The following is a 21,451-nucleotide window of genomic DNA, read 5'->3' as shown; positions in this document are numbered from 1 at the left end:
GTGGGGAACAGTGGGGGGACATGAGGGACCGTGAGGGGACATGAGGGGCCATGAGGGACCGTGAGGGCGGGACCCGCTCGGAGAGCCCGGGGAAAGGTGGGGGACGAGCCGAACACTGCAGGGAGAGAGCCCCGGCAAGGCGGAAAGCCCGTGGGGCTCAGACGTCCCCAGGCTGGAGAGCTCAGGGACAGCGCAGGTTCTTGAGGGGAAGGAGCTGCTGCCCCTCAGAGCTCGGGTGCTGTGGCAGCGCTGGAGACGCGGCTGAGGAGGGGCCTCAAAAGCCCCAAAGGGGCTCCAAGCGCCATGGAGAGAGATTTCAGACAAGGGCCTGGAGTGACTGGACACAGGGAACGGCTTCACAAAGGCAGGGGTTAGATTTTGATGACAGAAAGAAATTGTTCCTTGTGAGGGTGGTGAGGCCCTGGCACAGGGTGCCCAGAGAAGTTGTGGCTGCTCCATCCCTGAAGTGCCCAAGGCTGGACAGAGCTTGGAGCAATCTGGGACAGTGGAAGGTGTTCCTGCCCATGGGTGACATTTGAGCTCTGCTCCAATGTGTGATTTATGTTTACAGGTGTCCAGCACTGCCCGGATCCCTCAGGGTAACACACACGGGGCCCTGGCTCAGGTTTCCAGACAGTGGCACCAGGTCAGGAGGGGGTAACCTGCTCCGGGAATGCACCTGACTTCTGTGACAACATCATCATCCACATACCAACAGAATGAAACAGAGACTGAAGAGTAACCCAGCAAACACAAAGTGCCCACGAGCACGTTTGCACAGAGCAGAGCTTCATTTCGCAAGAAAAAGTTGTAACTCAGGTTTGATCTTACCAAAGGAGCCTCTGTTAACCTATCAGGTTATCTCAGCTTTGAATATTAATTTCAGAGAAGTCAAATGATAAAAGTGGGCAAAGTATGCCCAGGAGTAAACTGCTGCCAGTTTATACCAGCAGGGAAGTTTCTGTCCAGTGCAAAGCTCTGTTTAATTCTGAATCATCCAGCAGCTTCCCCAGGAAAAATTGTAGGGTTGGATTAATTTATTAAGAGTTTAAAAAAAGCCAGAAGATGGAGAAGCCCAAGATTACAACTGCATGAGGAAACTCCAATGAGGCTCACATTCTACAGCAGAATTCTATATAGTGACTTAAATTTTGCTTCTGTGTAGAGCAAAAAAATCTAGAAAATTCAGTACAAATCTTTTTTCTTTTGCACATTACCCTCGCAAGTACTAATACAGTCATCTAACCAAGGTGTTACACTCACTCTGTAGAAAGTTCAATGCAAATTAATTGACAACAGGAAATTATTACCTTGGTTTGTTGCAAAGGTTGTTGCCAGGTAGTTGCCACACACAGCTGTGGCCTCTGCAGCCTTTCCTCCCCATCTGGGGTAGAATTTCAACATCACAGCAAAACTTTATGAACTGAAGTTCCTTCCCACATCCACAGAAATAAATCCTTGCAGGATCCAATTTGGACAGGCTGTTTCTTTCATCTCCTGAGGCAGTGCTGTGTTCTCAGCATGGATGAAAGGGAATATTTTCAGGAATAAAATCCCCTGGGATTTCTGTAACCATGGTAACACACATAGATAGCAGGCCTGGTTCCAGCCCGTGTTTTATTGTTGCAGCAGTAAAGAACTGGGTTCTATAAATAATCATCCTGGACACTGGGATAAAGTACTGGCCCTTTTGCTTTCCCATCAAAATAAAATTTTAAAAATTATTATATTCCTACCCTTAAACATTCAGGCTAAAGTGCCAAGATCAGTTGTGTGATAAATCTAAAGTGGGATGTCTTGTTTCCTAAGCCACAGTGAGAAAGGGGAGAGTATTCAGACATTTAATGAATACCAGATAAATATGAATATATTTTGTAATAATAAATTCATATTTCACTGCTGAATAAATAAAAGAGCTTAAGCTTGAAATAAAAATTAAAAAAATAAAAAGCATCCCCATCAAATTTTCATGTGTTTTATTGAGGTGAACATACACATGGTCCACATAGTCAATGAAAATAGTCATAAAATAATTTAAGAACTTGTGTTGAAAGGTATTAGCAGCACCATTGGTATTGGAATAGCAGAAAACACATCTCAGGAGGGCAGTGATGCCTGGATAAAATGCCATCATTTGGAACAGGGGATGGGAATGGCTTTGTTGGATGCTCTGGGGAGTTGGAGTTTTTAAAACACACTTCTTTTGCTAAATACTTTTGACGATTATTGTTACAAAAAATACAACTAAATAAGATACTGCATAGTATTTTAATTAACATGAAATCGACATTGAGGTGTGTAAAGCAAGACTCAAATCTCTGCTTCCACATACATTTCATTTCTGAGTAGAGAAATCTAAAATTTAAAACCAAAATATAGACCTAGTGTATTCTCTAAAAGACACACTTTAGGTGGAACATATCAGACTACGAAAATACATATCTTCCATTCTGTTTAATAATTTACTTTAGTTAAAAAGTTGTGAAATTCTCCTCACAAGAAGCGTATACAAATTGATGACTTTAGTAAATTAACAAAAAGGATTATTTTTGTTTTTTGTTTTGTGGGGTTTTTTTTTAAAACAAGGCTTAGCCCCGCCGTAACAATTATACAAGGAAGAAAAGAGACTACATTTATATGAAGGAATACAAATTTACACACATTTTACAGTGACTTATACCCTACACATCTACAAAATTCACAGTTATAATACAAGCAAGTACAAGGCTGGGGATAAAGCTGTCGGATACCAAAAAAAGTTCCTACTTTAAAAAAAGATCAAACGGGGAAGAGCTTCAAACTTGTGCAGTTAGGATGGACTGGAGGCTCAGCAGACGCACACGGCTTTCCTGGGCGGCTGGAAGAGCGAGCTGCTGAGCTTCTTCTGCCCGCGGAGGCTGCGCCGCATCGCCAGCTTGGACGGGGTCCTGCGCTGCGGGGTGGCGGCCGCGCCCTCGCCCGGAGCCCGGCCCAGCCCCCGCCGCGGCTTCTTCACCGCCGGGCCCGAGTTGGATTCCTCCAATGTCCGCTTAAAGCTGGCCGGGGGCGTCCTCTCCGCGTCCTGCGCCTTGCTTTGGCCGTTAGGGGACACCTTGAAGCCTTTTTGGTCCGTGCCTGAGTTGGCCGAGTTGGAAGGGGAGAGGCTGACTGATAAACCATTGCTGTAGGATTCCTGTAGCCTCAAAGCCAGGGCTTTGCTGCACTTCTCCTCCTGGGGGGCTGAATCCTTCGGGGTTCCTCCTGAGGAAGGTAAATTGCTTTTGGCAATCTCGTTTGGCAGCTCCAGGTATTTTTCTGAGAGCATGTTGCTGTGCAGGAGGGGAGGAATGGGCTCAGCAGAGTTCAGTCGTGGCCAGGGGTCATCTTCTACGAGCTGAGGGAAAAGGAAACAAAATACTTAGGCATAAATATAATGCTGGAATCACAGAATGGTTTGGGAAGGGACCTTCAAGATCACTTAGTCCCAAATTCTGCCATGGGCACAGATACCTTCCACTATCCCAGCCTGTTCCACCTGGCCTTGGACACTTACAGGGACAGACTTTATCTTGTGAGGGTACAGACAGTGTACATAACACTTTTAGAATTTCCCTAAACCTTATCAAAGGCAGGAAAATCCTACTCCAAAGCAGACTCATCTTCCCTCCCCGTCGAGAGGTGGAAACAGTTCTGCTGGGGATGTGAACTGCAGCTGCAGAACACTGAGGGATCTGCAGGGAATTCAAGGGAACAAGCAGTGCCTGCAACCTTTGCAATTTTCAGCAGCAGCATTTCCAACACTCAGGACTTCCCTCCGTGAGCCACTGACAGAGGCACTGCTCTCTGATTTATACCTGGTCAGTGGCCAAACACCATCAGGGCAAACAGCAGCAAGAGGCTCCTGACCTTTGTCATGTTCAGCACTCTCAGTTACTGCATAACCAGGTTATCAGGGGCTGGACAAACTCCTCCTCACAGCTGCCCACACACAGGGGCAGTGACAGACACAGCCACCCCAAACTATTCCTGTTTGCTGGGCAGAGGTACACTTTTTATTGCCCATGGATCGCTCACAGCACATCCAGCCACGCCCTGGGAAGCTGAGTCAGTGAGGAGCCAAGAACCAGGCACTTCCTAAACTCTGACCCTCACCTCTTCTGCAGCCTCTGAGAAGTGTTTTTGCCTCATTCTCAGTTTTACCAACAGGAAAATGGGAACAATACTTGCTCTCACTATGCACAGGGGGATTATGAAAATGAGTGTTTATGCAGAGCCCTGAAGATAGGAATTCTGACCTTATTAAAGATTTAATTGTGAAGAAGTCCCTTGTTACTCGGTGTAGTCCTTCAAAAGTAAATTTCAAGGCCGCACTACACACTCGCAGTGGAAGGCAAATGGCAGTTATTATTTTAAGAAAATCGTGTGCTGGAAACTGAAATGCACACAGCTGAACCAGTCAGGGACACATCTCAGGTGAATAAACAGATGCTTCTGAAGCCAGAACCCAGAACAACTCCAGCTTTAATAACATGCACTCCAAAAGAAAAGATAATCAGGATTGTTCCCAACATCCACACTGGTTTTCCACTCCTCTCTGCTCCTCTGTGGCTCCCCATGTGTAGACAAAACCATTTAGGTAACACTCCTTCACTGCATTTAACAGCACAAGAGGGAAGACCTTTACAAATTAATTTTAAAGGTTATTCTTCATCTCAGTTCCTGCAGAACCCAGAAGGACACCAGATCACACACAGAGAGCAGCTCTGGCAACACTACTTCAGCTGCTCAATTTAATTTCTGACATTGTGCCACATAAAACTTAGTTTTATGGTTTTTATTGTGCAAGACATTTAATGTTGTGGCTCTTTTCCCCAACATCTCCTGCTGGTGCAAACAGCTGAGACTGAAGGAGGCTTTGGGAAGCCAAGGAAAGGCAGAGGATGGACTGCTGGAGAGTGATGTAACAAAACAGGAAAAATAAAACCACCAATCACCAGCTGAATTTCTCAACAATCCAATCAATCAATCTTCCTCACTAGCCTCAGGAATACTGGAATTAATTTGGTATTAGTAATTGTTGCCAGAAGGACAAGCAATTAAGAAATACTTTTGTTTAATTAAGAAACTTTGGTCTCCGTCTATTTCCAAAGTAATTGTTTTGGCAGGTAGCAGCTGTCAGGCATCAAGGCCATCCCTGCTTCCCTCACAGAAACTGTGATTGAAAAATTTCAGGAGCACTTATAATTTAATTTTTTTTCCTCAAGATTTTGCTAGGTTTAAAGCTCTTTTCATGGATTTTGCTCCACTAGATGAAAGGGGAGGAGACAAAGTTGAAGCTTGCCATTTTATTAGCAGCTTGTTTCTCCCAAGGGAATGTTTAAAACTCCCTTTCTAATTTCTGCTTTCTTTTCCTTTGCCCAAAGGACAATTATCTGAAGATTCTGCAGAACATCAAAGGACAGTGACTTAAAATCAGGAGCAGCTGGTAATTACTGAAACAAACAGCCACTCATAACTACACTCCAGTTCTTAGATGGGGGGAAGAAAAGCCACAAAACAACAAAACAAAAACCCTCTGAAGAGCTCTGCTTTACGTTAACAACTCCAACTTGCAGCCTCCAGAAAGACCTTATGTTATGATGTCTCTGCCTCCAACAAAGAACATCAAATCAACCAAAGGAAAATAATGAGATCTCCCAGTACAGAAAGAAAATGTTCTTTACAGCAACATGTGTTGGAACAAATTAACCTTAAAAAATAAAAAGTCCAACACCATAAAACCAAACAAACTCAAATTAAAGCACCAGGAACAGGTCAGGAACAGGTTCACAATCTGCAATCCCTGGGCTGGGCAAGCTACACAAACACCTGGCAAGGCAGGAGGAGAAACTGCAGGCCAGCCTTAATTTCTAAGGGGGTGTGTTGGATGCTTTCCTTTTTCATACATCTGATCCCTACCCCGGTTCCTCTCTCTCTCTCTCAAAAGGCTGCCTGGAATTTTAGGGAGGATCTCAGAAAACTTACTTTAAGAAACAATGCATGCCAAGGTTCGTAAAGTAACAGAATTAATTTGTTCCACATTAGTGAGGGAGCACAGATCAACAGCTACCAATAAACAACCAGCAACAATTCTGAAATTCATACATTGAAACACCAAAGGCAGAGTGTTAAAGTCTTGTAAGAAACATTATTAAAAGTTGGTCCAGCCCTCCAAACCTTTGCACAGGTGGAAGCATCGAGGATAGAACTGCAGCTTTCATAGAATATTTACAGCTCCCACAAGGGTCATGGAATGGCAACACCAAGTTTTAACCAACTGAGCCAATCTCAGTCATAGATTATCTACGCATATACAGTAAAAATTCAAAATTAAAAATAGCAGCATTAAATAGTGACACAAATCGACAGGTCAGGAGCTTCTCTGAGGATTACTGAATCTCTGGCAGTGTTCTGATCGCCCCAGGGCCCCGGGGGTGGCAGAAAGGGGACACGGAGAGCCCTTACCTTGAGGGGGGGAGTGCAGCAGCGGGAGGGGGTGAGGCTGCTGGCATCGGGGCTGCTGTAGCTGGGCCCCTCGGCCAGGTTGAGCACCAGCTCCTCGTCACTGTCCCAGCGGCCGCGCTCCCGCAGGGGCGCGATGCAGATGACGATGGCGCTCGTGTTGTCCGCCCGCAGCATCCGCTGCCTCCAGCGGCCCAGGGCCCGCCCCACCAGCATCCGGGCACACGACTGCCGAGCCTCGCCCTGGGGACACACAGGGGACAGGGAATGTCACACAGAGCCACCACACAGAGCATCGCACAGAGCATCGCCCTGGGGACACACAGGGGACAGGGGATGTCACACAGAGCCACCGCACAGAGCATCGCACAGAGCATCGCCCTGGGGACACACAGGGGACAGGGAGTGTCACACAGAGCCACCACACAGAGCATCGCACAGAGCCACCAGCATCCGGGCACACTCGCCCTGGGGACTCACAGGGGACAGGGAATGTCACACAGAGCCATCGCACAGAGTCACCACACACAGCCACCAGCATCCGGGCACACGACTGCCGAGCCTCGCCCTGGGGACACACAGGGAACACAGTGTCACACAGAGCCACCAGCATCCACACACACACGACTTGCCCTGGGGACACACAGGGGACATGGGTGTCACACAGAGGATCACACAGAGCCACCAGCATCTGGGCACAGGAGTGCTGAGCCTCGCCCTGGGGACATGGAGGGTCACACAGGGCATCACACTGGGTCACACACAGAGCCACCACAAGGCACCTCATGCCACACACATTCCTATAAACCACACCCCAAAGAGCCTCCAGAAATACCAATTTAACACATCTTCCTCCTTCAATCCACCTCTAAATAAGTTTGTGGTATATTCCACATGTATACAGTGTAGCAGTAGCTTGTAATAGTTTGGAACACAAGTTACAGTCTTTCCAAAGTCACTCATGGGGTTTGCAGTGTTTACTCTCTGATGCTCCAATAGAAATTCTCAACTGTTTTGTAAAATAAATCAGAGAGTAATTTAATTCAGTCTAAACAGTCTGCACTATAACATGCACCTTAATGTGAAATAAATTTAATGTTCAGACAGCATTTTGTATAACTTCCTTAGAGAAAAAAACCTGATTACCTCCTTTATTATTCACAGACAGCACCCTGCTAGTCAAATTTGCCCAAAACATAAAGCAAATTATTGAAACTATGTTAACATCCATGGTATTTAAGATGAGCCACGTTGTAACAACTTTTATGCTGTGGCAAAACCATCAATCTGCTTAAACCCCACCAACTCTGCAGGGCGATTTTCATCCCTAGCAAACTGAACAATTTTTAGAGGTAACAAGGCTGAAATTTCCACACTGACTTCTGGCCCACTGCTCTCACCATGAAATACTTCTTCTCCTCGTGATCCTGGCACATGGAGATGGCATCCTGAGGTGGGATCATGTTCCAGAGCCCGTCACTGCCAAGGATGATGTACTTGTGCTTCTGGGGATCGATGGTGTGCACGCTGGTGTCGGGCTCAGGGGACACCACAAACTCCCCACTGTAGAAGTCATAGCTCCAGAGATCACCTGGCAAAGCAGAAAATTGGTTGGAATTGTTACATGAGAAATCTCACTCTTGGAAAAGAGAGAAAAATATTCCTTCCCAGGAAAATCAACTTTATCAGCTTTGAGTCATCAGCAGGAACATAAAGAAATTCCAGCCCAGTGATTGCTCAGCTGCTGTCACCTTCTAATCCTATTTAAACTAAACCAAGCTGTAACCAGAGACCCTCTACTCTCCTGAAACAAGTATTTGTGGAAAAAAAGAGAAATTAAATAGATTAATACCTAGAAGTGGTGAAACCTCAACCACTCTCCAAACTAAAACCTATCTGAATTAACCAAGTTCTCCTTAAACAGAAATAAAACCTGGCTTTGTTGATCCCACACCAAATGTGCAAATATTTGTGCATGCAGGTACCACAGGGAAGGGACAAAGGAAAAAAGCAGAGGAGACTGAAGCCTTTTCTCTGTTAAAATTCCCTTTTCCTGCCACAGCTCGAGCATCACCTGCAGAGCCACACGGGCTCTCTGCAGCTCAACACCACGGGCCAAGTCTGGGAGCTGGAGAGGAGCCACAGGAACACGGGCACGGCCTGGGCTCCAGCAGGAAGGCAGCAAATCACAGCTCAAGCCTCTCCCTAGGACAGCCTCATGCAGGGAACATTCCTATTTTTAAATCCCTCTCACTGTGTGAATGAGTTTGGGGTCACCTCACCAGAAGAACACGTCTGAGTCAAATCATGCCCTGGTTCAAGAGCTCCCTCCAAAACCATCCTCAAATAAAAACCACTCCAGCAGAAAAATCCATTTCCACATCAATTTGTTTCAATTCTATTTATCAAGTATACTTGAAAAATTAAAAACCTTTTTTAATGCTAAGCCTTCAAATCAAGAATAGTAATAATTTGCCCCCACACCTCTTTTTAGAATTTATTTCCACATTCACAAACAGCTTCCTGCAGTGATAAGCAACAAAAAAAGTAACATAATTATTACTTGCAAGCACTGGCTACATTTTTCTGGGTAGAACACACAGCTTTAAAAGCAGAAATTAATTAAAATGTCAGAGCTGAGCAGCAAACAGAAGCTCAAAAACTCAAGGGTAAGGTTTTGTCAGGCTCTTCCTTTGCTTTTTCTGCCGGACAAAGCCGGGAGCTTCTTCCACATCCATCAGCACCCTTTTAAAGACAATAAATAAGCTTTTTGTCTTCCTCCTTGTCTCCATTAGCTTTGCCTTAAGCTATCAACCAGTTGAAAAGACTTTTCCAGAAGCAGGAAAGGGAATACTTCAACTCAATTACCGCGGCCCATCCTCATTAAAGCCCCGACTCTCCCCATCCCGGCCGCAGCAGCCCCACAAGCACACACTGCTAATGAGCGCTAATTAAAAGCCAAGGCTGCTCTTACAGAGGTGCACTCGGCTGCCACAGGCTCCCGACAAAGCCAGCTGGCATCGAGATCAAAATAAATACTGTAACACGAGAGCTGAGCAATTATTGCATGTGAATTGCCACGGAAAGTCCTCCTGCACTCAGTTTCTCACATCACGGCCACAGCAGGTAAAACAAACAAAAGCAGCATCAATTTCCGATATATGAAATATTTTACACGTCCTTTTGCCAATTTGTTCATGCTCATGCAGGAGAAATGACAAAATGCTGTTAGCTGAATCGGTTTTTTAATTAAAAATACTGTGCCGGGTGATAAAAATAACCTGATGTTCATTAATTTGGGTTCTTGAACAACATGTCATGGTGTCCATCTGCTGCCCTTCCCGAGGAAACGGCCAAAATCATCACACTGATTGCAGGGGATCTGCTCCAAGAGGAAGGAGGCTCTCACAGGATAACTGGGAATATCCCAGTGCCCACAAGGCCAACTCCAAGGATTCTGAATTTGCTGAAGGGCACAGAGTGACTCTCACAGACCCTCCCAGCTCTGAGCCCACCAAAACCAACCCATCTCATGGAGTAGAGGACATTTATATTTTGATTTCGGTTTTTTTTTCCCTTGCAGGGCAGAGCTCCCCAGCCTAAGGCAGAGTTTTCTGGAGCTGCTGCCCCCTCAGCATCCCTGGAATACCAGAGATTCCTGCCCAGGTAATTTCCATGGCAGCCTCTGTCACAGCTCAGGGAAGGGCAAAGGGAGAGGAGAGAAGGAAGCAGAGAACACCTTTCCCTGAGCATTTCCAAGTGCTCTGAAATCTTTCATTGTGTTCCAAAGCAAGCAGACAGAGCAGGGACCCTCTGGCAGCCTGGGAAGTTGGGCTGTGCCAGAGGCTGGCAATGCCAGGCTCCCAGGCTTCCAGCTGAGAGCCAGACTATTTTTGTTCTGAATTAAAACCCAAACATTTAAAAAACTCTTGACAATCTTGTTCTTTAAAAACTTACACACTGGAAGTATTTCTTTCAGTGTGAGGTTTGCATATTTCTTTTCCAAAGAAAAAAAAAAAAAAAATTATTAATGTAGTTCCTTCCATATCTTCCAGAAAAACCTGTTTCTTAGTCCTGACTCAAACCAGAATAATATACAGAGATCTACACTGCACCTTACTAAATGAAATAAATGTTTGAAATCAGATACTAAAGGAGCAGGAAACTAATTTATCTGCCTGTAAGAATATTTCAAACTATGCAGTCTCTCTTATCTGTTCACTGTTACCTTATAAAATACAACAACAAACCTACTTCTAAGTCAAGTGCTGCCAGGGAAGTAATGGAACTTACAAACAAAAACATCATGTAAGTGGGCTGGATTGGATTAAACCCAAAGCCTTCTTAGAGCAAAAGCATGTCCAGGAATCCCATAAATCAAGTCTTTCATTTCAGTTCCTGGAGATGCTGTTTTGCATATAAAAAGGGCTTTTGGTTTTAATAGAGGAAAGAAAACTTTACTTTAATAACTCAATCCAAAATAAAACCCCAGTTTGATTAATCCCAGAGCTTTTCAAATCAAAGTTTTTCTCCACAAGGAGCCACAGGTGCCCTCATATGGTGTGTGTAACACACAGCTCCCCAAAGCAAAGGATATTTGTTATTTTGTCTCAGAGCTCAAGAAAATTGTACAAGCTACAGCAACATATCCTCAGGACAAAAAAAGAATCCCAAATGCACCCCAAGTTTGTCTGGTTTTATAGAGATAAAACAGAAAAGCAATTTTCAATAGAAGCTGGAAATTGCTGTAAATACAGCTTATACAGTTCCATGTGATTCAGATTCATGGCCTATAACGGAGCAGGAAGGAAAAACTGAGTGGCAGCTGTGCCCATTCTGTTTGGTAATTTAATTTTAAAAACAGTTAAATGCATGTAAACAACCCTAAAATCTTTCACAGGCATTTCCTCAGATCATTTGAGGTCAGCCATAGCCTCTTCTCCAGGATTTCATGGTATGTGCATTCAGAGAGCTTCACAAAGCACTTCTGGCACCCAGTCAGTTGTTGTGGAAAACGGCTTCCCTATCCCTGTCCCAGACTCCTGCAGCAGCTCCACGTGAGTTCCCTGCTCTGCTACAGAACTGCTCCTAGAGGGCAGCAGGAAATTCCTGTTCTTGGGAAGAGTCAAACCTCTACAGTGGAGGCTGCTCCACCTGAAACCCAGGGCTGAGTCTTTTATATTCCTACATAAAAAAAAAAAAAACCGCAGGGAAAGCAGAGTTCGTGTTCCCACAGGAGGGAGTGGTTGAACTAACGGGCTCCTGGCTCAGGTTTCATCATTCATTCATTTAAACACCTCCCAAAGAGCTCCAGCAGTGCCAGGCAATCCCTCACCACAGACTCATGAGTATCTATTTCAAGGCAAATCAGAATTAAAAAAAAAAGATGTTCTCATTGCTCAAAGGTCAGCAGAATTAGCTGTGAAAACAGAACTCTGCTGCAGCTTAAAATGGTTTATTAGAAAACACAGAAACCTGCTGTGTACATTAAAGCACTTCACAGATGCTTTACAGGGACAGCACAAAGCCCAAATATTTCTGACTTGTTATGGGGCTATAAATAAATTAAGCATTATTTAAATACTTAAATACAGCCACCGTGCATACCACAAATGCTTATTTTAGGGCAGAATGGCACTTGTGACAATCGGACAGGGAAAGGGTATGTCAACAGAATTAATCTGGCCACAAGGATTTCTTCTGCACCAGGATTTTCTGCTGCCTGAATGCAACTTTTCCACAGTGCTTTTATTCCTGCTACTTCCAAAACCTTTCCTGAACTCCTTAAGAGTCCACTAAACTTAAAGACTGGAAAATGAGACCACATAGAAACATTTTAAAGTGTTGCAAGAGAGAGACACTTAAAACACTGTGATCTAAAATTTAGAGGTTTTCATCAGATAATGTCCCCCATTCTAAATAGAATAAATTCCCAACTCTAAGTTTCTGTGTTGACAGATTCTTCTTGTCCTGCTATAAATTTTTATCCAGGTTGAGACAGGCAGGAGGGGAGGCTGGTCCCAGCATGGGGTTTGAGCTTTCAAACTCAAGAATTGATAAGAAATGGGTGGTTCCATTTTTTGGACCTGAAAACTCTCCAGTAATCCTCTCTCCCTGCACTTGCTGGGAAAGAATGCACTGGGGGCTAACAAATGCATGGTTCCTTGAATTCCCATCTGCACACAAACCACAGCCAAATCCTTTTTTTTCAGCTTGCTGGGAGCAATCAGATCAAAAGCCAGAAAGCTCCTTAGACAGGCAACAAACTTGGAATCACAGGAACAAAAAGATGCATCAAAATTAAGTGTCCACATTTTGTAATCCAGGAGGAGAACCTCCCCTGTCCTGCAGGAGGGAACAGGGATTTGCTGCTCAGGGAATGAAGGGTTTTTTTTACTATTAACATCTATTAACTCCAAAGGATTTACTCAAACTCTCAAGTGAGTTCTCCTAACCACAAAATAAACTCTATCCTACCTGTAATGTGTCACAAACACATTCAGATACTAAGAAAAGATCCTTAAAATTTTTAATTTTCAGGCACCTATGACTCCTTGCTTGACAAACAGCTGATTTTTCCATGTTTGTTATCACTGCAAAATTCTCTGGACAAATCCCTGTGGCACAGCTATTCCTGCCTGTGAAATAAGACACAGCAAAGCTCTGGAATGATCCAGAGCTTGGTCCCAGAACAGCCTGTCCCCGTGGGCACTGCCAGCTGACCCAGCAGCACTGACAGCACTGCCATGGGCCTGCCAAGCTGCCAGCAAGGAATTACAGCACAGATCTTACAGGTAAAAACTACAATCCCATCAAATCCAACCTATTCTGGTATATCTGCAGAGAAAATTCTTCACTGCACAAAGGGAAAAAAGCATCAACAGCCAAAGATTGGCATTCTGCAATGGAATTTAAGAAGAAAAAGGACCAGAAACATTAACACTCCTGGGTAAGAGATACCCAATAATTCAGTTAGGAAGGACTTCCCAAAAAAACATTCATCACAAATTTTCTAGTCCTGCAATATCCCTTTCTGTCCTTGGAATGAGGCATTCCCCAAAGACAGTTTCTCATTTTTAGTGCTCCCAAAAAGGCAAGTTATAGTTAAACAAATTTGACTTTCATCCCATTCTATGCTAAGTCTTAACAAAGAAACCAAAAAGATTCCCTACAAAAGAAAGACTGAAGCAACTCATACACCATGAAGCAAAACTTCAATTCTGGTGTAAATAAAAATGTACAAGCCCTGTGTGTCTTCAGGAGGGACTGCACAGTCTCAGTTTATCTCTTCCTCACTGAGATAATGGGACTGTAATTTTTGATTAGTTGGTGGTAAAATTAAAAAAGAGCTGACACTGAAAACCCTGCAAATCGTAAGTCACGTTCTTCTCTCCTTAATTACAGCGTTCTTCCAAAAATACAGCACGATTGTATTAAAAACACAATTTAAACACACAGACTTGAGAAAGCAAGTGAGGACAGCCCTCTAAACTGTGTGTTCTGTCCCAGGCAGGGGAGGAGCTGAGCTGAGGGCACTCACCGAGGGCTCTGGCCACAGCCAGGAAGGGGATCTGGTCGATGACGGTGCTGCGGCGCACGGGGCCGTTGTGGGTCAGCCGGGGCCTCTTCCACACCACGCGGTTCACACCGGATTTATTGATCACACTGAAAGCAGAAACGGCACGGCTTAGCAACAGTAAGGAGGAAGTTGGTGTCGAGGAGGCAAAATCAGTTAAATATGTAAATGTGGAGGTAATAATAACTCCCTCGGGGAAGTTCCTCAGCACGATTTTGAAACTCACGATAGCACTTTGATAGTTCCATATAAAGCCAAGGGGAAAAGTGAGAGATGAAGGGCAGAAAAAAATAAAAAGGTAATGAAGACCTGGAAGAAATTCTGGCTGGTTACAACATATGCAAGAGTGTCTTTTTAATCTGTCAGAGACAGAGCAGAACTGGGTTTGCCTCCCTCATTTGAGGACCATCAACATCAGCTCTCTCAGGTGTAAACTCCACACAGCTCCTCCCTCAGCCTGCTCCATCTCCTAAAGTTTGGCTGCACAGAGCAGCATGGCACAGTTGAAACTACAGAACAGAAAGGAGCAGCCTCCTGGAAGGATTTACTTAATGGAAGGAACACCAACAGGAGGCAGACACAAAAGAGGAATTGTCCCGGCTTGGTGTCTGCAGGAAGCAGGAGATGGGGAGAACAGCTCTGCATTTGCATGTGAACACCTGCTCTGAGGCACTGAGCACCGGTTTAGCTCTCCCAGATGGCACTGGAGGGTCAAAGGAGCTACAGAACAAACAACTGGGGCAGCTGTGTGAGGCAGGAAGAAAGAAGACCAAGTATGAACCGTCAAGGAATAAGAGCTAATGAAACCAGGAGCTGGCAAAGCTTGGTCCCAAACGAGTTAGGAACTGGATACTTGAAAGTTCCTTTCATCCAAGGAACAGCCATTGGTAATTAGAAACTGAGCAGCTCTGGAACAGCCTCAAGATTCCTCATGCTGAAGCCATTCAAGATGCACTTCCTGACACTTCAAAGGCCTTGAACAACAAGGGCATGTTCAGCTCTATCCAGAGCACAGCAAAGTCACAAACACCACATCCTAAAACTTGATCTCATCCACTTGTACAACTAATGACCACACAGAGCTCACTTCAGTCACTATTGGAAAGAAAACCTCATCCCACACTCAGACTGCTATTGGGAAAATAGGATTTTAATGGAAGATTCCTTCATGTTCTCTCATTAACTGTTCCCAGTTTGCTCTCATGAAAGACAAGGCATTCCCAAGCACAGCTGCACAGTTCCACCTCACTCCCACCACATGCCTCACAGCCAGCCTGGGAAAAACAGGAGGAGCACCAGTAAAAACAAAAAAAATAAAAAATTAACCATTCCTGTAGATACTAAGTTTCAGGGGCTGCATCTTTGAACCTTCAGACTTCCAATCTCTGAGAAACACCCTAGAAACCCTACAGCAAAACTGCAGGTTATCCCTCCTGCCAAACAGCCCCTGGTCACCTCCCTCCTGCCAGAGGCACAAATACCTGAAGGTTAATGGGCTGACAGGGCTCCCAGATGAACGATGTCAGCAGGAAAACCTTCAGTGATCCCTGCTCCGAGGAGGAAACCGTGCCCATCCATCTGCTGAGGCCCTGGGAGTTGTCTCCAAACATTTGTGCCACCTGACAGAGCCCTGCCTGTTCCTCCTCCCTTCCAGGGAACACACACCTAACCCCAGCTAGGATGTGCCAACATCTGCCAGCTCCTGCCAGGGAAGGAATGGCTCCTGGAAAGACAGGTGCTAAATTGTGGTGTTCAAACAGCAAAAGCAGGGTTTTGTTTCAAATCTGGGATTTTTCTCATGTTGCCCAAGCAGAAGCTTTGAGGAACCCCTTCAACAGCTGCCACTCTCATCTCAGGGACAAATCCTGAGAAATTAGAGTGTTGTGACAAACTGAATATTCCAGACCTCGTATCATTTTACCTGGGTGAAAAGGCAATTTGCCCAACCTGCAGGTTCCTCGGAATTTAAAGGAAAAATAGGCCAAAAATGGACATCTCTGCTTGCAAAAAATTGTTGGTGAACATTTAGAACTGTAACCACCCCTCAGCTGCGTGATCCACCAGGAAATCAAAATTCTGGATTTACCATAAACCACTAGCAAAAAACACAACCGTGTAACAATGGAGCCCTGTAATTATATTCCCAATAATCTGTAAGAAAAATTAAGAGGACAAAAAAGAAATAGCTGAGATTCAACCCTCCCATAACAAGCTCAAGCTTAGCTCAGTGAAAGCAAATAAACCTACCTTCCCCCAAGGCCTTCAATTCTCTCCCTTTCTTTGGGAAGCTCTGGCTTGTGGTCCTGTGTCACCTCCACAGCTCTCACAAAGTCATCCTTGGGGTCATCCTGGACCCCCAGCACCACTCCTGAGTCACCCACGTGGGCCACGTACATCTTGGAGCCACGGATGATCACCACGCTGGCCGTGGTCCCCGATGTGCTGGGCAGGCCTGTCATGGTCTTGGGCCACTCTGCTGCAAGGACAAACGAGGCACAACACAGACAAAAAGCAAAAGTTGAGTTCTGGAGAGCTGGGAATGTCTTCAAGGGCGTCTCAGAAGATTGTGGGATGTTACAACAACAGCCAGGCCCAGCCAGGTCCCCCCACTCCTTGAACATCCTTCCCAAACCTCAGCTTAAACTGACTTAAACTTAGCTTAAACAGGATCAAAGCATCACTGCAGGGTTCTAAAAACTGTCTCCTCTGGTTTGATATTCCAAGCATCACTAGAAGAACATGGAGGGAAGATGTGGTCCTTGGAGGCTGAACAGGCTCAATCAAGAGTTTCATTGAGATTTACTCTTCACTTCCCTGTCTGAAGTAGTAGAAATGTCCTAAATTCAGTTATTTTGTCTGGATATTTGATAGGCAATGAGGATTTGTGGACATTCCTGATCCCCTTGGAAGGAAGAAAAACTGCTATTTTATTTTCATAGGCTGAACAGCAACATTTTGTGCTGAATGACATCTCAAATGTTTTACTCACATTTCCCTGTGGAGAACTGAATAATTCAGACTATCTCGGTATGCTCTCCCTCAATTCTACAGGAGATATCCCTGGAATTCAAAGTAATAACACAACTATATCTGCTTAGGGAAATCTCCTTCCTCAACTGCTTTGCCTTCAAACCACTTCTATGAACTTGCTGTTACATCCAATCCAAATTTCTCTTTCACGCGTTTCCTATTTCTGTTTCTACACACACAAGTCCATCTTTCTCCCAAAAGTGCACAAATTGACTGAGACAACACCCCCGTGGAGCCAGGCCAGCCACACCATCCTCCTCCCCACCCCAGCACCCACCAAGAGCAGGCTCAGCTCCCAGTTATCAGTTGGTTCCAACTGTCAACAGCAACCTCATGTTTCTTCTTTGCTGCACCCACTCTCACGTCTTCAGACAAACTCCAAAGGGAGCCTCATCTCCTGTCACATTCTATCTCCTGCACTTCACAAGTCAGGCTCACACAGCACAACACAAAAACTCCACTGTGACACAAGCTGTTTGCAGGAAATACCCAGCTCAGGCTGCCAAAGCACTGCATTCTCTGCTTGTGCCTGTGGCACAACAAACACACGGCAAATAAATACACGAGGAAAGAAAAGGAAAACATAGTTACACCTTAAAATAGCTGTTTTCACAGAGGGTAGTCTTCTAAAGCTTTAAACAGAATCAAAAAAATGAGGAACTTAAGTTCTAGTGCTACTGAATGATGTTCAAGTGCCTGAGAGAAGAAGACATGGAAGAGAGCTGATGGAAAAGGAGAATTTGGAGAAGTAGAATTCACAGGCAGCGTGAAGATAAAAGTTGCATTTCCTCAGTGTGAGCTACCAAGACATCCAGCAAAATTGAAACATTTAAGTTCCAACAGTTCTAGCTTTGTGTTTTAAATACTAAAACACACTTTCTCCCTAGGAGCAGCTTTATTTCAAGAACACAAACATTCAATCAGCTTATTGGAAGTACTTTGTCTGGCAGTTTTAACTGTGGATATTAAATCTAACACATTCCAAATGGAAAGCAAACAAGGGAGGGAGCCAAGTGGTAATGAGGACTTCAACCATGCACTTAACAGAAAACAAGCTGCAACTAATGAGTTTCTGTCAGTGTAACAACCCCTGAACAGCAATAAAATGTATTAGAGAGTCAAATCAGTCTTTATGGGGATGGGGAGCAGAGAGAAGGAAATCACCCACTTGTGGGAAAAGGAATAATGCAGCAGTCTCAGATTTTAGGCTCCCAAAACCAGGAATTATCTGCCTGTCATCCAGAGCCTGCAGCTCCTGCCTTGCTCCTGTTCAGAGATAATTATTAGACACAGCCCAGCTCTCTCTGTAGAGATTGTGTCTCACCAGGAACCAGCAAAGTGTCAAAACTGCTGGGTCTTCTTCTGTGCTCAAGTATTAAAATCAAATCCATGGACCCAACTCCTCCATGGATCAGGAGCATCAACAGCACATCTTCCTAAAACATTTCTTCCCCCTCTACATGAAAACCACTGCCCTTCACACCCAGCTCTGTGACTTTGAACTCATAAACTCAACTCATTCGGCAGCTTCCAAAATGAACTCTTACTCCAGAAGACCTTTGGCATTCAGAGAATTTTATTACTACAGAACTAATGCCAAAAACGATCACCAGTGACAAATGGGCATTTTTCTGGTTTAATTTTTCTGGTACTGTCATGATCTGTGTGGTTTGTGTCTATCAGGGGATGGCTCCAGAATTCTAACAACCAAGAGAGAAGCCCAGTACAAGTTTCCCTTCCAACAGCCAACTGGAAGCAATAAAGACTCCATCCTCCACCCCAAAATTCCAAACCATTCTCCCCCACACTTCAAGATACCAACAAACCCAGTCTCCATTTCGTGTCCACAGTTGTCACCAACACACAGTTAAAAAGCTGCTTTACATGTGACCTGGAAAATTATTGCCTGTCACTAGAATTCACACTGGGACTCCATATCAGGATGAAGTTATAAACTAGATATAATGATGGGCTTGTCCCACAAAACTCGGGCTGTTAAGCACGTGCAGCAGGAATCAGGAGGAGCAAACAAGCTCTGGAGTTTACTAAACAGCCAACCTCCAAGTGCCATCAAAGGCTCCCAGTCAGAGCTGTGCTGTTTCTCACAACAATTTAAATTGCTTCCATAAACCCGGTGCTGTTTGCTAAACACCCATTACTAAACGGAGCTTCCTGCACTTTTCTCCTCCCTGCCCTCGGTGCTCACAGAGTTCCAGTGACAAATACCACACCAGGGACACTAGAGCCAGAAAACTGAACTCCTTATCTTCCCCCCTCCTCCATGCCATCTCCCCCAGTTCACACATTTTGCTCCTTATCACCCAGCCCTCAGCCCATGAGGCTGCACACCCCATTGCCAAGGCTGTGGTCAAGTTCTGGTGCTTCTAAAATTCACACCCTTCCCCTCTGCGCCCCCAAACTCACTGTTCCTTCCTCTGTTATCTCCTCAAGTATCTGACATTTGCACAACTTCTCTATTTTGCTATTCAAGAAAAAGGAAAATGAAACTCTTTTGAAACTACACTCCCTCCCCCAATCACTTCATTGAAAGCCCGGGGTGCTCCGAGTGCAATTCTTGCTTTTCAGGTTTCCCTCCCAAGCCCAACCGTCGCTGTCACGATTTTGGATCCAGTTTTCCCGTGTTCCACACCTCCCTTCACACGCTATACTCTGTTTTTGCTTTTTCTCTGAGGCTTCTGAATGCCTACTTGCATAAACAATACATACACATTCTATACGTTCCATATCGAGAACCACGCTCTAAGTCAGAACCTTCATCTCAAAGATCAAGTATAAAAAAGCCTTTCAGAAACTCGAACTGCAGCCTCACAAGACCTCGGTGAGAAGGATGAGTAGAGGAATGATGACTGTCACTTGTCTGGGCATGCTCCTCTCCTAAACACTGACTCATGTACGACCTCAACTTCTATGCTACTGCAATTAAGTAACTAATACGTACAAAACTACACAATGATGATATCTGTTTATGTCTATCTAAATCATTCTCAGGATGCTAAGCGTGTTTTCTGTTTTGTCAGGGACATTGCGTATTCCCCCATGCTTGTACATGAGCGAGTTATAAACCATAAACATTTCAATTCTCCCATCAGGACTCACAAAAGCACTCGGAAGCACCGTTAGGGAAAAAACGCCGTTCCCAGCCTACTGCAGTTAGTTAAAATTACTTGGTTTTTTTTCTTTTTCATGATGGAAGGAAAATCTAAGGGGGAGTTCAGTGAGATTAGCCAAGGAAACAAGATGAAGACCTTCCCAATGAATCGAATTTGGAAATCGACGCCTAACACCCTGAAAACAAACTGCAGCCCTACCACCGCACCATTCCCATCTACGTAACACAGCAGCGTGTCCTCACCCCGTGTTTACATCCCCCTTCTCCCAGCGTGCCCTCCAATTTTTCTCGTTTTCCCGAACCGCTGGGCTCAGCGGGCGGGATGCGCTCCCGCGCTCTGCCGCGATTCCCGGCGCGGGGACGGCAGCGATGGAGGGAGGAGGGCAGGAGGGAGGGAAACACTCACAATAGTGCGGGAGAGGGGGAGGAAAAGGCGGCCGGGAAGCGGAGCGGGGCCGGGCAGGGGAGCCCGCGGAGGGTCCGCGGCGGGCGCTGGGCACTTACGCAGCTTTTTCCACATGGCGCGGTGGCAGGCGATGAAACCTTTGCGCAGGGCCGCGCACACCTCGGCCGGCTCCGCCGAGCAGAAACCCTTCTGCTTCTTGATGAAGCCCCACAGGTTCTCCCGGGCGAACTGGGCCGCCTCCCGCCCGCCGTGCCCGTCGCACACGGCGAAGAAGGCGACGGAGCGGCGCGGCCGCCGCCCGGTGCCGGTACCGGGGGAATGCGCCCCGTCCTCGGCAGCCCGCGGGGTCCCTCCCCGCCTCCGCCCGCTCTCGGCCGGGGGCTCGGCCGCGCTGGGGCCTGCGGGCGCCGCTCCGCCTTTGTGCGCCCCGGCCGGCGGCGGCTCGGGCTCCACCACGATGTGGGTCACGTCCTCCATGTATTTCCTGCCGCCCTGGTCGGAGAACACGCTCACGCCGAGCGCGTACGGCCCCTCCATGGGGAGAAGGGGGAGGAAGCGGCTCCGCGCGGCGTTGCCCGCCGGCCGAGGGCTATTGCTGGAGGCGGCGGCAGCAGCAGCGGCGGCGGCGCTCGGGCATGTCCGCGGCGGCCCCGGGCCGCTCCCGCTCGCTGCGCCCGCCGGAACGGGAACGGGCCCGGGCCCGCCCAGCGCCCCCTGGCGGCCCCGCCGCGGCGGAAGGGGCGGCGGGCGCGGCCCGCGCTCCGCGGCGCCCCCTGCGGCCGGCGGGTGGGAGCGCAGCGGCGGAGCCCGGGCGGGACGGGACCCACCG

General features: G+C 46.2%; 1 protein-coding gene across 1 annotated transcript; it reads right to left on the bottom strand.

The window, feature by feature from the left end:
• Positions 1 to 1,959: 1,959 nt before the first annotated feature.
• Positions 1,960 to 21,307, bottom strand: PPM1D (protein phosphatase, Mg2+/Mn2+ dependent 1D). Its single transcript, XM_014881207.2, has 6 exons — positions 20,721 to 21,307; positions 16,304 to 16,532; positions 14,021 to 14,145; positions 7,881 to 8,071; positions 6,484 to 6,723; positions 1,960 to 3,373 (listed from the first exon to the last, which is right to left on the bottom strand). The coding sequence occupies exons 1-6, from the start codon at positions 21,157 to 21,159 to the stop codon at positions 2,828 to 2,830; spliced, it is 1,770 nt and encodes a 589-aa protein (XP_014736693.1). The 5' UTR covers positions 21,160 to 21,307; the 3' UTR covers positions 1,960 to 2,827.
• Positions 21,308 to 21,451: the final 144 nt, after the last annotated feature.

This window comes from Sturnus vulgaris, chromosome 21 (genome assembly GCF_052056855.1).
Source record: "Sturnus vulgaris isolate bStuVul1 chromosome 21, bStuVul1.hap1, whole genome shotgun sequence".
In the NCBI taxonomy this organism is placed as follows: domain Eukaryota; kingdom Metazoa; phylum Chordata; class Aves; order Passeriformes; family Sturnidae; genus Sturnus; species Sturnus vulgaris.
This window is presented reverse-complemented; position numbering and strand designations above follow the sequence as displayed.

Excerpts from the sequence above, each read along its gene's own strand:
- PPM1D (XM_014881207.2), bottom strand. The coding sequence starts at position 21,159 with ATGGAGGGGCCGTACGCGCTCGGCGTGAGCGTGTTCTCCGACCAGGGC. Across the intron at positions 16,533-20,720 it reads CGCCATGTGGAAAAAGCTGC|CAGAGTGGCCCAAGACCATG; the intron begins GTAAGTGCCCAG and ends TTGTCCTTGCAG. Across the intron at positions 14,146-16,303 it reads ATTGAAGGCCTTGGGGGAAG|TGTGATCAATAAATCCGGTG; the intron begins GTAGGTTTATTT and ends TTCTGCTTTCAG.